This window comes from Merops nubicus, unplaced genomic scaffold (genome assembly GCF_000691845.1).
Source record: "Merops nubicus isolate BGI_N331 unplaced genomic scaffold, ASM69184v1 scaffold45257, whole genome shotgun sequence".
Classification (NCBI taxonomy): domain Eukaryota; kingdom Metazoa; phylum Chordata; class Aves; order Coraciiformes; family Meropidae; genus Merops; species Merops nubicus.
Window position 1 is genome coordinate 15,559 of NW_008619153.1, and position 14,629 is coordinate 30,187.

The window sequence follows — 14,629 nt, forward strand, 5'->3', positions numbered from 1 at the left end:
TAAATCAACCACAAAACCAAAAAACTTCATCCTGGTTTTTTTGCTCCTCGTAACACAATTTGCACATGGGCTGGAATCCTAAACAATTAAAATACTTCCTACTGCTTTTGTCTTTTATAGCTATTAGACTGAATTTGAGATCTCTATTAGTTTAATATAGTTTTCCTACTGGCTTCTTTATATAATGTATATTGCAGATATACAACATTGCTTTTTTTTTACTTTTTTTTTTTTTACTTTTTTTTTTTTTAATTTCTAGAATACCTATGCAATTGAATGCTGTTGAATGAAATTACTTGCATGAAAAAGTGCACACAGAGTGAGGCATGAGACTACGGAAATGAAGTGTCCTTTGGTTTGAGGAGGTTGACACTGACCCATATACAGCTCTTGATCACGTCCCATCCTTCACAGAGATTTCTATTATAACCGTGTCAAGACCAACTTAGGCCAGCCCAGCCAAATGTGCGGATTACATCTGGGTCCTTTGAGTCATGCTACAAAAAAAGGTGCAACAATAAACAAGTCCATGTGCATTCTCAGTCATAACTATGAGCAGAAGAACCCTTGAGATTCCTCACTTTGGCATTAAATAACAATTATAAAGGCGTTTAGAATTAAAGCAATTGGGACTTGAAATGTTAACAGTCCCAAGTAACTTGTCAATTGAAATAAGACTCATCCCTACTCATAAATAAATAATCTCTTTCCTGGTCTCACTTCCACGCCAGGATCAATATCTCTTAACATCTTACTTATTTTATTACTGCTTTTGGTTTTCTGGGACTGATTGAAAGTTGCTCAGAGGAAATCTTTGGTTTTGCTTAAGTGTCCGTGACATTTAATCATGACTTTCCTTGCAGTTTAATTCCAACCAGTCAATCAGTTAATCCACTTCAATTGATTCTGTGCTCTCTGTTATTGGCTTGCACTCATTGGGCATCCTCTGGTGTCGACTCAGCTGGGTGGCTTGTGTGAAGCTCCTCTCACACCTCTCGCACCTGGTGAAGGCAAGAGAGAAAATTGAGACCAGGAAGCTGCTCGAGGGGGGGGGTGTGACGGGCTTTGTCTTATCCTGCCTAATCAGAACAGACACTCAAAAGTGGCTTCAGATTTTACTGGCTCAAGAGGTTTAATTGGTGGCTACTTCCAAGGCCTTGATGCCTATGATGGGACAAGGCCTGTCTGATTCAGAACAGAGGAATCTGTCAATAGACAGGGGGAAGGTGATTTCTCCAGAGAGGCCTGTCCTGCTGTAGCTCTGATCACTGTCAGTTCAAATAGATAAAGAACAAAAAGAGATTTTTAGGAGTGAGCCATCAAAGAAGCAGCTTGTCTGCAGTTTTCTGCTCTGTAACCTCTAGGAGAAATTGATGACAAATAGAATTTCACCTTCTGCTAATTTAAAATCCACAATTGCCTATTGGAAGAAGAGAAATCACAAAGCAATAATCATTCAGTGCTAGAACAAGAGAAAACTCTTTGTTTATCTGATCTGACTATGCAGCAGGGTTCATTTTAAATAATCCCATAGAGTTAATTATCTGAAAACAGCCATGCTATTTGAGAAATCTGTGGATTGAGCAAGAATTTATAACAGTCTCCAGTGCTCGGTTCACTGACTGTTATCTCTGTTTCTGCGTTGTCCTCTTGTTAGAGAACTGTAACCTGCAGCAAAAATAGTGTGAATGAATGAACAAAGCCATTGAATTTTGGAGGGGTTAGGATGGCGCTTATTGTTAGCTTGGAATTAATCCCTACCCTTGCTCTGAAAGAGACTCTATTGTATTTAATCTCCTAAATACTACCCTCTTAATTCGCATTCTGGACCCTAGATAGAGGTGTTTGATGAGTTGCAAATACGGATGCAGCTGATTCTTCTTGTATGGCACTCACTCCAAAAGCCAGCTGTGATTTAATGGTGCTGTGTGATGTTTTATCTTCAAAGAAGATTATCATAAAAACATCACTACAATGAATTCTTCACCTTCAAAGAAGAAGTGAGGAAAACAAAAGGCTCAGCTAATTTATATTCATCTTTCTCTCTTCACTGATGTGCACGATAGAAACTGAACCATTACTGATCTAGCTGCTTTAAAAAAAAAAAAAATAAATGTACACATATGCATAATTGTAGAGTATTCTTCAGATTAGTGATTTTTAGTGAGAAAGTTCTGCTTCAGGAACATTTGGCATAGACATTACAGAGTCATTCATCCAAGCTACTATACCAATCTAAAATGTCAACACTTTTAAGTTGTGTTTCTTTGATTGTCTTCCATGGAATATTTTTAGCAGCCTGTTCCTCTGTTAAAAACTGCACTGTGATCTTGACAAATGTAAAATGTCAGCTTTAATGTATCAGACCTATCAGCTCAATGAAAATAACTCAGAAGTATTGATTACTTAATGATTTTTAGGGTATTCATTAACGTCTATGTGCAGATCATCCACTCTCCAGAGCTCCTGAAGTGCTGATGACACATTAGTGTACTGCTGATTGTTTATTAGAAAACTGATTAGTTACTGGATTACTGTGTCAAAATATACTACCTTTCATTGCCTGACAAACTTGCAAATTATTGTATTATTTTAATATACGTGTATATATATATCTATCACAGAGGCATTAGAATCAATTTTAAGGCTGGGGGGTTAACTTAGTCTGCATGAGATATTGCTATCTACTTGAACTTGATAGTTTTGTTATTTTGATGTCTACAAAGACAAGCACTTTGCCTGCTGACTAATAGGAGGCTTGGATCCTTGCCTAACAAAGCTGTAACTGGTAGAGTTGCAAACTAACCTCCAAAATCAGAGGTAGAAACACCTGAATTCTAAGTGCCTGGCCAAATAAATTAAATATAAAGCATCAGGATTCCTGGGGGCCATATGTGAATCAGAAAAAGACTACAAGGTGATAAAAAGACAGTTACTGATTAAAACCACTGGCCATGAAGCTGTGGCAGGTCTCCTTACCCTTTCTGGAGCTTGCCTGGGAGGCTAGAGCTGGGCACTGCATTCATTCTGTGCTTTTGAAAGCACAGAGCAAAGCCCACTGTATTTCTTTAACATTTCTCATCCTTTGTACACAAACTTATTCTGCTATAAGAGCGCTCTAACCCCCCTAGGTACTTTCATACAGACACAGGAAAGAAGGATACTGAAGAGAGACACCGGAAAAGGATAAATCTCTTGCTATGAGCATCTACCCTTTGGACAGGAGGAGTGTGAGTGCCAGGCATTGCTGCTGGTCAGGCTGTACTGTGTGCACTATACAGCCCTTGGGTAAAAGTCAGAATAAAGCCTTTGGGAAGGCACCTAATCCCCCTGGCTCTCTCATAAACCTGGGTAACCTTCAGATAGTACCCGAGATGCCTAGTAATTTCTGGACACTTGTAAAGAGCATGGATGGTGTTTTCAGGACTATAGTTTTGAATATATCAGTACCTGGCTCACAGGTAGGGAGGGACCTGCATTAGGCCCTGACTTTTTTCAGTGTAGTCCAGAAAAGTTATTGCTGGTAGGAATACTGATAGGAAAGATGAAGATGATAGTGTCAAAGCAGTCAGCATAACTGTTTCACAGTAAGTAAGAATGGGAGGAAAAGCAGAAATATTTTTCCTTTTAAATTATTATGATGTATTTTTCACTTCTATCAGCTGTCCTTTCCCAGCCTTTTCACAGGAGAATAACCACTTCAATGACCTGTGTCCATGAGACTGGTGAGCATGTATTTGCATGTTTCTGTGTATGTTTCTGTACTACAACCTACATGTTTGAAGTTGTGTTGGGAGGTTGAAGAGCAACCAAAACAGGTAGAAAGGAATAAGAGTCCCCTCTTGTGCCATCACTCATAAAGTAGCCATGGGCCTGAGCCCAAGCCTAGCTATCACCAAAATTTTGGTTAAACCTCAAGTGCACATACATGCATTGGCAATAAGGACATCTATTAACTGAGAGACAATTTCCACTTAAGCCATCTGATGGCATTTAAGAGTAACTTAAACAGCCCCTGACTATATATCCGAAGAAGCAATTTAAGAGTCCTCACATACTTAGATGCCATCAGCAAAAACTGATTCCACGTTATCTTTTTTTTACAGTGTGTCTGTGCCTTCATTTTAATTGTAAGGAGCAATGCTAAAACATTCAACCTTATCAAACACAAGACTTCATTCTACCACAAGGGTTCCTTATCTGATTTTCTTGAGTGGGAATGGTAAAGAAAATGGCTCTTAAATTCACAAACCACACGAACATTAATGGGTTTTGGATATTTCTAAGATAATGGGTTTTCTGAGTTTGGTTAGATAGCCCGCATTGTCACCGGTCTCCTTATTTGCTTCACAGTGCTTTCAAAACATTTACACTGAGGATTACAAACAGGACTGGCCTAATTCCCAAGTTTACATCAACCTCTGTAAAAGGGTTTGGGTGAAGAAAAATTTGAGGGTCTGTTTTAAGAAAAAATGTCTTTATTTGGTATTTTCAAAACAAAATTTTTTATTCATTAACTACATTTAGCACTAACTTTTTAATATCTTTAAAAAGGTTAAGAAAACCCCAAAACAAAACAAAATAACCCAAATAGGATAAAGTTGAGATGTTGCTGCAGGTATAACGTTTATATTCACTCTGAAACAAACCTTTCCCGTTTTGCATTTCAGTAAGAAACAATGAAAAACACCTGGGTTATCCCAATCTGAAAGAATCTTTTCTCCAATTTGTTTTAGTTAATTCCTAATGTGAGATGTTTGTAGGTTAACCCTGATTCTAGAGGCAAGTCCCTTAGCTATTTTTAATTTTGCTGAAAGTGAAGGGATTTTGGAGAAAGAATTTACAAAAATGAGGATGGACAACTATTTCCCTTCTCCTCCTACCTTTCAATTCACTTAAGAGCTTTGTTCCCAGACTAGCAGCCATAGTGGAGACTTCAGGAAGATAAGAATACACAAAAACTTTACAGTGAGGCTGACTTGATAGCTTGTGATGACATGAAAAGAAATCCCTTCTAACTGGACCTGCAGCCCAGGCAATACAGCTAAAGCTTTGACTACAGATAACCTCACTTAGCATTGTTATCTGTAACGAAAAGCAAATAGAAAAGTCTTCCACCATACATCCAAAGTTACTCAGGACCTACACAGAAAGCACATTCTCACAGGAAAAGCTTTTTAACCAACCACAGACTTTGTCTTAAATAACAATTAATTTGAAATATTTTAAGACACTGCCACTCTATGCTCACCATTTTAAAACCACCTTCTGAAAATAACATGCATGCAAACATACGCTCAGAGTCTGACATCACCTGTTTAATCCATTCACACTGTAATTTGTTCAAACACCACTCACAAACCTTACTGCATTACTGCATTAGAAATGGTGAGTTACATTCACAGTAGGTGCAAGTTAACTGTCCAGCTGACTGCCCATTTCCACCTATGACACTGAACTTAGTGATTTTAAAAATAACCTATCTAGAATTTAAGTAATCTGTCACTATCTATGCATGGTTGTTCTTGCTAATAGTAGCCTTACTATACATGCAGACATTTCTGTGGTACAGAAACTGTATTTCATCACTTTTCTGTTTTGTACCTTCTTTAGTACACTCGAAATCCCTTTGTAAACAAACATTTAAAACTTCAATTCCATGATCAAGAGACAGAAGTCTTGTTTGTCCTTTTATGATTCTTGCTTAATAGGATTTGTTGAGTTTTTTTCCTAAGCTGACTTAATACCAGGTCTTTGACCATCCTTTTCAAAGGAGGCTCTAAACGGTGATGAGACATAAAGGTGAGCTGCAGATACCTCTTTTTCTTCTACCAGAGATGGTCTATTAATTTCTGGGTAAGTTTTCTGCCTTTCCCCTCTCTCAAGTGCAAGCAGTCCTGCATGGGAGGAATATCTGCCCTTCTGAACAACTTGCAGGATCAAGGTGTATGTGTCCCTTTATCTGACCAGCAGGGATGGGAAGATCTGGAGCTCCAGATTTAGCTTCATGTGAAATTACTAGTCAGTTTGCTGCAAACACTTCAAGTCTTCCAGAGAGAAACTAGTATTACTGTTTCTTGAGTTTGGGGAAGAAACTAAGCAGAGATTTTACAAAAATGAAATCATGCCATATGTCATAAAGAAGCGGTACAAAGTATCCACATATTTTGTCGCTCTGCCCTGCAGCTTTAAGAACGGGCATATATATCCTGTAATACTTAAATTCTTCAGTATAAGCAAGGCAAAACAAAAAAAAAAAAAAAAAAAAAAGAAAAACTAAACAAATCCCATGCCACTGGTTAACTGTAGTACATATATTAAGACCTTACACAAATGAAATCGTACTGTTGTCATGACCATTTTGGAAAAGGGGAAAAAAATTACTAAACCAGAGAAGAAAAATAATGACTCCAAATGGGGCAAAATAGCAGATAAATTGGAAACATGACAAAAACAGGATGTTAAGGAAAAAAATTAAGTGGAGTCAACAAGGTTACACATAAGTAACACCTTAACATTAAAAGAAATCTATTTTCCATTTTGACCCGTAAACCTCTTCCATTAATTACTAAAATCTATTTACACAGCAACTAGATAAAATCAATCTGATTGCTCACACTATTTTTGTCTCACTTTCTATGGGCTCTGAGCATTCAACAGGCTGGGTTTCCGTGTTGTGCCACCTATAACAGTATCCTAGTCATGGTTTCTGGTACACAAGCTCTTCTGTACTAGGTATGAAGTATTTGGCTCCTGGCCCCCAGCAGATACACATATGGAGGCCATGCTTCCTTTCAACCATATATGGAGGCAAAGCAACTCTACCGATATCTCTACCAAGCTCGTTATGAGGAGTTCTGACAGGCCCCATGGCTGAGCCCTCTTACATTAACCAGATGAAGAGCACAGTATGACAAAAGTAGAAACAAGGGACAAATGGAGAAGACTAGACAGAGGGCAGACAGTTCTTGGAGAACTGGGAGTCACACACACACCTTCTACACTAACTCCCGTTCATCATGGGAACATCAGGTTGCTTCCAAACGAAGTGATACCGATACATTATAAATTGATATCAATACGTTATTTTTCTTCCAAAGTGGAATTATCCCTGATACAATATCCATAAAATTTATGCCTGTCAGTCCAACAAAGACACAGACACAAACATGGAAAATTCGTATTCTGTCTTGGAGAATACCTCCTGTTAAGTAGAGTCTTGCACAACAGAAGGCAATAGCTACCTGGTCAGCTGTGCTATGGCTGGAGGTAAGCATACAGGGAATATTTCTGAGACGCAGGCATGTGCTTGGCTTCAAATTCAGTAATCAGAAACTGCAGAAATAAGCAGAATCTGTTTAATTAAAAAACATCTTGACCAGGTGATTTTTTTTTTCTCTTATCTTGGACAGTTTAACACTGTCAATTTATTATTATGATCTTACCAAAAATGCCACAAGCAGAGTTGCATTGTCTCTGAAGTGACCCTGAGATTAAAAAAAAAGATATATATTTCTCCCCAGTACTTAACAAGATCCAAATTAGCTTTTATGTGAAGCTCCAGCTCCCTCAGCATATGGGCATCAGAGCATCATAGTAATGGTCTTTACAGCAGAAACATATCCCAGTCTTGAGTGTATTTTCAGCTATGGTTCTCTGGCAGCAACTTCTTGTCTAGTTAAAACAATCTAGTCCTCATCGTAGGACAGAAACTTGTTCAGGGCTTGCAAGATAGCCAAACATACGTCTGGTGGAATTCTGATGTTAGCCACCCCTAGCGGTTATATCTGGTGATCTGACCTTCATATTCAAGGGAACCTCTACCATATGCTGGTATGGAGCAGTGATGCCAGTGAACAGCAGTGATGCGTTTCCCTCTCTAATCTCAGCTGGCAAAGGCTGCTGGCTTCAAGTACTTACTTGAAGGGCTTTTCCCCAGTGTGTGTCCGGATGTGATTGTTGAGAGTTGTGGCACCAGCAAAGGCACGACCACAGTAGCCACACTTGAAAGGCCTGTCACTGGAGTGCGTAACTACGTGGTTCCTCAGCTCTGAAGGTTGGGAGAAAGACTGGGAGCAGTGACCACACTGATAGGGCCTGCAATGGGAAAGAGAAACACCATGCTGTCAATGCTTTCTGTTGATGTTATCAGGAAACCATATGGGCAGGAATATCTGGTCCTCCCAGTAATTGCAAAGAGAACTGTGGATGCACTTCTCTGGGGCTTTCTTGGAAGATACATACTCAGAGCTTCATGACTTATTTAGCAAACATGAAATGCTTGTGCAGGAATTGATGGAGAGTCTAAGGGCATCATTCCTCACAAAACATAATTTAGCGAGCTAGTGAGGCTGCACTACACATCATATGCCTGCATTATTCCTCCCAAACTCAACATTGTACTTCTTAGTCACAAAAAACTCCTCACGCATCAGAGCTAAGAGACTCATGAAGTCCTCTGTCTGCCGGTACCAGCTGCAGTCTTACCTACAGATAACGTTATACCTACATCCTAGGTGGATTCTGTGACTGTTACCAATTAAGTTCTTCATATTGCTCTGGAGGAATCTATGGGTTTTGAGATCACCTTTTTCCATGAGGGACACTGGAAAAAATAACCACCATGTTATAATTGCCTTTCTATTTTCTTATTGCTATTGAAAACATTTGCATTTAATTAACATCTCTCCCATCCAGATTGAAAAAGCCTTTTCTGTAATCTTGAACCAGACCCTAGGTTTTTAACATGACAGTTTGTTAAAAACAAACATAACAAACAAACAAAACTGACTGATAAGTAAAAATTCAGAATCCTAACAAACAGAATGTAAACACAAAAAGAAAAGGATACAAGACAGTAAGGTGGGACAGGACTGCTGAAATGCAAATATCATGGCTAAATTAAAATGTGAAGAAAAAATGTCTATATATCTCTGTTTGATAAAAAATATTTAGTATCAACATCCTACAGCATTTTTCTCCTTTTCATATTTGACTTAAGTTAATGACACAGTCCTACATGCTCATTAGAGTTTTTGTTAAGAAAATTAAGAATTTTTCTAGAGAGAAATTAATGATTTTTAACCTGCACTACATTTTAAGGTACAGCTCTTGATGTCTGCATTTCTAGACCCAGTGGCCAACACCAACTTAATTGCTCTCTCTTTAATAAATTTGTATGTTTAAATAGCTAGAAACCAAAACTAAAGGGAAGGAGACAATGGTGACTAAGCATGTACAATTCAATTAAGTGCAAAATAAAGTGAACTATCTAATTTATCAAGTGAACTGCTTAATTGTGGCTACTTGCATCACTGAACACAAATGCTATTATTTTACAGTGCTTCAGAGCACTGAACCTTGATTGTAGAATTTTTTAGCTTGATTAATAGCTCAGTATTGGTCAATAACTCAATAGCTTACAATTTTAATTACTTACATTTGAAAATCTAACTGCTCTCCAAAAAGTCTGAAAGAAATATTTAACAGCTGTGCAAAGGTTACTTAACCTGGATGATATGGCCCTTAAAAAAAAAATGAATATATGGAAAATAATACTTTCATGAAAAAAAAAAAAAAAGTACTGAATATCTGTTTTCTTATTGGAAGGCAAGTAGCAGCATGTCCAGTCTTCTTCCTTGAAGTTAATGTGCACAGAAAATATTCATCAAAATTGACATGAAAATTCAAGTGCTGATAAAACAAAGATGATTTGTGAATGAAGACTTACTTGTTTGGGTATTTTCAAACCAAACAGTTCTGAGCACAAAGAACACATTAAGATATTCTGTATCCAAGAAAAATTGATTTTCTAATAGTGGAAGGGATCATTAACATCTATTAGCCGCTGGTTATCTATTTCTAACAGCTACCACAATAAATGATATAACACTACGCAAAACCAATTAATCTTACATTTTTTTAACAGTTGGTGTGATTAATTTCATACAGTGAAAAGTCACACTGTAACTTGTCTGTAAATAGCCAAAATTCCAAACCAGTTATAAATGAACTTTGTGGTGCCAGCTAAAATGGTTTTACATGACGGTTTGTTAAAAACAAACATAACAAACAAACCCTACACTAGCTCAAAACAATTTCTTTTTATAAAGGATATTAATATGTGTACTCAGAACACATTTCAGTGGCTGATGTTCAGGAAAAAAAAGAGCCCTATTAAAAAAAAATCACCTATTGTTAGATCAATTTGACTGTACTTTTTCCATTTATCTGTATCTTGGGAGAACAACTATTAGAGAAGTTACTGTGCTCTGTAGGTGATTCACTCCTCCAGTTGATACACAGGTGATTTAGATTAATACTAAAATGGGCAGAGTAAGTAATTCTTTTTCAGGCTAGACATATGGCACACATTAATTAAAGCTCATTTTAAAAAGATGGCCTATATATGCATTGAAATACTGTAACAGTTTTTAAATGCTGTGTCTAATTTGCACAATTGCAGATTAAATTTTGAAAAGCTTTTGGGTACTACTATTTTTCCTAAGAGCAAAAGAAGCATAAAAGTTATCATTTTGTTCCCTGGTAACCATTTTACTGTGCTCAGAATTTTTTCTTGTCAGAAAATAAAATCAATATGTTGGGTTTTTTTTAAAAAAAATGAAAGTGGTGCAGAAGGCCTGAACATGAGCAATGCTCGGTTCAGTGAGTACATTGACACGGGCAGAGCCGTCTTGTCTTTGATGTAGCAGTTTTGTCTTCTGCCATCGCTTTGGTCTGCACTGGGACAATGAAATAAGGTGGTTACTTCTTTACAGCAGAGTCTGCAGACAGAAGGAACAGGGATGTAGTGACAAAAATGGTGGTCTTCATAGGCTGTATTTTCAAAGATATGCTGGTAATATGAGTGCAGTACCAGCCCAGAAAAATCTCATATTTGTACCTTTGTACATATTGTACCTTCCTGAGCTTCAAGGTATCCACGTGCAGGTAAGCATAGCTGTGTCACAGCCTGGATGTGTGTTGATGCCCCAGAAAACTAATGTTCAAACAAAACCGATGTCAATCAAAAATATTCCTTTGAAGATGTATAGGCAGATTTGCAAGCATGAAAGTAGTCAGTTTGATGAAGATGTACCAGGGCCTCAGAGTAAATGCTGACTGGCTGAAGGATTTTTTTTTTTTTCTACAAAAATTTGTTCTTAATCTATCATGTACCAGAAACAACATCATTTTGAATGTCCTTATCATTACATTTTCTAGAAAGGATCTTGTGGACTCTTCCAGATGTAAATCAAGCCTGATCAAAATCTCATACAGTATGTGTGTTACATTCAAGAACAGAGTGATATATAGCAATGTGCAGATAAGAACGATGTGCTTTACAACTATCCAAAGCCATTCTAATATTTTTCAATAAACACTTACATGTATATTTTTGTAGTTGTCTTCCTGTCTGAGCTTAAAGAAAGGAAATCTGCTTACCTAGAATCAAATTCTCCTGTTAGAAAAACTACACTGATGTCATTAACTTCATGCACCATCCATCAGCTAACTAGGTTTACTAAGATGTAGAGTCCACCAGCTTTTTCTAGAGAACCTGAATATGTGATGGACCACTATAAGAACACAGGCCATATAAAGTGAAATTCAGAAACGAGTAATTATAATGTAATAGATTTTGGGTTTTGTAGTTATTCAGATATTGAATTTTTCAAGTTTTTGAAGTTAGATTTTTCAAAACTAAACCTGTCAAGAGTACAACTGTTTCCTCTCAAGACACTCTCTTGAAAGATTTTACTGTTTGGTGAGATGTCTTTTCCTGTCTTACAGTTTTCTTGTTTTGTAGCAAAGTTTTTGTGTGTAAAACTACACCACGTATAGGAGCAATATAAAACCCATGTTCCTCTATGAGGTTTATTGAACCCCAGCAAAATTCATGCTTTTGTGCAGGGCACAGGGAAAATAGAAAAATGTGTACATTTGTATCTGGAATAGCTCCTGACAGACAACAGTACTTTTAGGTTTGGGGGTTTGTTTGTTTGTTTGTTTAGGGTTTTTTTAGATTTTCATTTGGAAAAGTGACATAGCCTTAATTATTTATCTTGTACTATTTCTCTGCTAGAACAATATACTTTCCAACTCCTGACGCTTACATACATCCAGCAAGTGCAAACATACTTGTACATTGTAAATTCATGGTCAGAATTATTAGAATCCTGAAAACCTTATCATTATTCTCCACTTCATTTTCAAGCTCTTTCCTCTAAACCTCTAAACAGGTTCCTAGTAAGGGCTCTTCAGAAGTGAATCTGCTGTTTTCAGGAGGCATGTGGAATCTCAGTACAATCCTTAGAAGAGGAATTGCTTGTAATGGTGAGTTCCTGGATACCTGTACCTCTATCATTGAAACACTGTCAGATCAGGGAGACAAAATAGAACATCATTGTAATTTTTTCCCCTTACAAAAAGATAGAAAAGCATCAGCTGAAAGAAGAGAGACTGACATCTGGTTGGAAGTGATTTTCTTCTTGTTGAGGACTAAGAAGAAGTAAAAAACCCATTTGATTGATGTCAGGGTCTGAAAGCATGGGACACAAGGCTCCACTGAACTCAGGGCAGGGTTTCAGAACATGATAGGGGGAAGCCTGTCACTCCACAGTCTCTGAAAAAAAAAAAAAAATGAAAGCAAGGTACATTGAAATCAGGCCAGCATCGGCTTTCAGGGCCAAGCCTTCATACAACACACAGCATAAAGAGCACAGACACAGTCAGAAGAGGTAGGTCACAGGTGTCCTAATGGAAAGGTATTCTGGAGGGATGCCTACTCCTAGAAAGTTGGACTAAGAAGGTAGAGGACAAAGTGACACCCTAGGATACATGCTAGCTTGCACCCAGAAGCATTGCTCTCATCATTGTGGCCACGGGTGAGTTACATTCACTAGTTCTGGCCTCTACATCTTTTTCTGCCTTGGAGTGCACTGCCCCAAGCACTTCAGGCACCACACAGCAGCAGGGACGGCAGAACTCGACCCGCTGGGACCTGTGGGATTGTCTCTTACAAATGTTTGTGCAGAGAGTAGAAAAAGCCGAAAGTTAATGCACTTGAGGCATTTTTGAACTTCTGAAGCTGTCAGGGAAAGATGATGCTCTGTACACGCTTTGTTGTTATTAACTGTGAGCACTGGGAGTTCGCAAACCTTCGTAAAGAGATTATGCAAGAATAAGCATTAAATTCAGCATGATGTTTACTTTAATTGAGCAATATTCCACAGCCGCTCTGTAAACAGAAATAGACAACTCTTGCACACAACATTTATTTTTTTAGATTTGTTTTGGGAGATGTTTAAATTAATGAATGGACTTGGGGAGAACTTCAGGGTCAAAGACACAGAATCTATAAAGAGAAAGATAAACACAAAATGGGCCGAGCCATCATCTTAGAGAAAAAGATCTGTTAAATTGGCAACTTCAAGCTCCGTTTTTTAAGAAAACCCTCCCAATTTCATACTTAGGTGCTACAGCAACGTATGAATACAATAGTTCCTTTTGAGTAAACAAGAATTGTGAGGGACAGATAACTTCCATAATCTATCACCATGGACACATTCATAAAGTGGGGTTTCCCTCAAATGGTCAGCTTAAATACATGTCAATCAATGAGAATATATATCACACAGAGGTACCTATTGTATATGAAAATGTGCCACACACAGCTCTTGGGAACTGCCTTCCCTAAACACTGACACAACCTGAATCTGGAGATCATAGTGAGAAAGAAGATGTCATTAAAAAGATTGTGTCATTATCAGCAAAGTGGTTAATGTAAACGAAACAAAACAAACAAACCAAACAAAAAAAGAAAAAAAAAACAGCAGCAAAGATTGTTCTAAAAGTGATTTACTGTGATCAAAAGCTTTTGTTACCCCTTTCTATAGCTCCCCCAAACAGGATTGTCCTGAATTTCTGCAGCAGGGGGAGGGAAAAAAGAAAAACAAATAAAAACCAACAACAAAACCAAAATCAGTAATAGAAACAAACAAACAAAAAGATAAAATAGATCTCTGATTCCTTCTTCAAGAAATTGTTCAAATTTCAGGGAAAGTTGCTCAAACTTTTTCTGCCTCAGCAACACTTAAAAAAAAAGCCCCAAAGGCTAAGAAAATCCCAGAATTCAAATCTTCATGGTTTTACATCTCCATCTTCTATATCTACTCCCATCCCAAGTATCATTAAATTTGAAAAGACACCCTACAAAATATAACAGGCTAAAAAAATCACTGTAGAAAAGAAGTAAACTGTAACTAAAACAGTAAATAATTTAAAATTAGTTTTAATTTTATTAAAATCCTGATCTTAATCTAGAACAATAAATACTATAGATAATTTTAATAATTCTCCCTGGTTTGGATTAATAATATTTTAAAAATATTTTTAGTTATTAAATAATCTTCCTGTTAAATTGGACAATTTCTTTCTTACTGGCTAATGGAATTAACTATAGTTTGGCCTGGTTTTTTACATCTGCTTTCATTCACATGTTTTCTGGATCTAAGTGCATTTAAAACATTTTTTTCTTTAAAATTTCTCAAGACCCAGATAGCCTGCTTTTCTGAAGTAGGAGTCCATGACCTGAACTCCTGTATAGGTTCAAAGATATTTTCCCTAC

At 37.3% G+C, this 14,629-nt stretch overlaps 1 protein-coding gene across 1 annotated transcript in view; it reads right to left on the bottom strand.

Moving 5' to 3' along the window:
- Nucleotides 1-886: 886 nt before the first annotated feature.
- The window catches only part of LOC103776190 (putative histone-lysine N-methyltransferase PRDM6), a gene marked incomplete at its 5' end in the record, with an annotated part of 24,120 nt that continues 10,377 nt past the window's right edge, over nucleotides 887-14,629 (bottom strand). Inside the window, 2 exons of the mRNA XM_008943690.1 lie at nucleotides 887-1,001; nucleotides 7,921-8,097. Of these exons, the coding sequence (XP_008941938.1) occupies nucleotides 887-1,001; nucleotides 7,921-8,097 (292 nt within the window). The remainder of the gene's footprint in view (nucleotides 1,002-7,920; nucleotides 8,098-14,629) is intronic.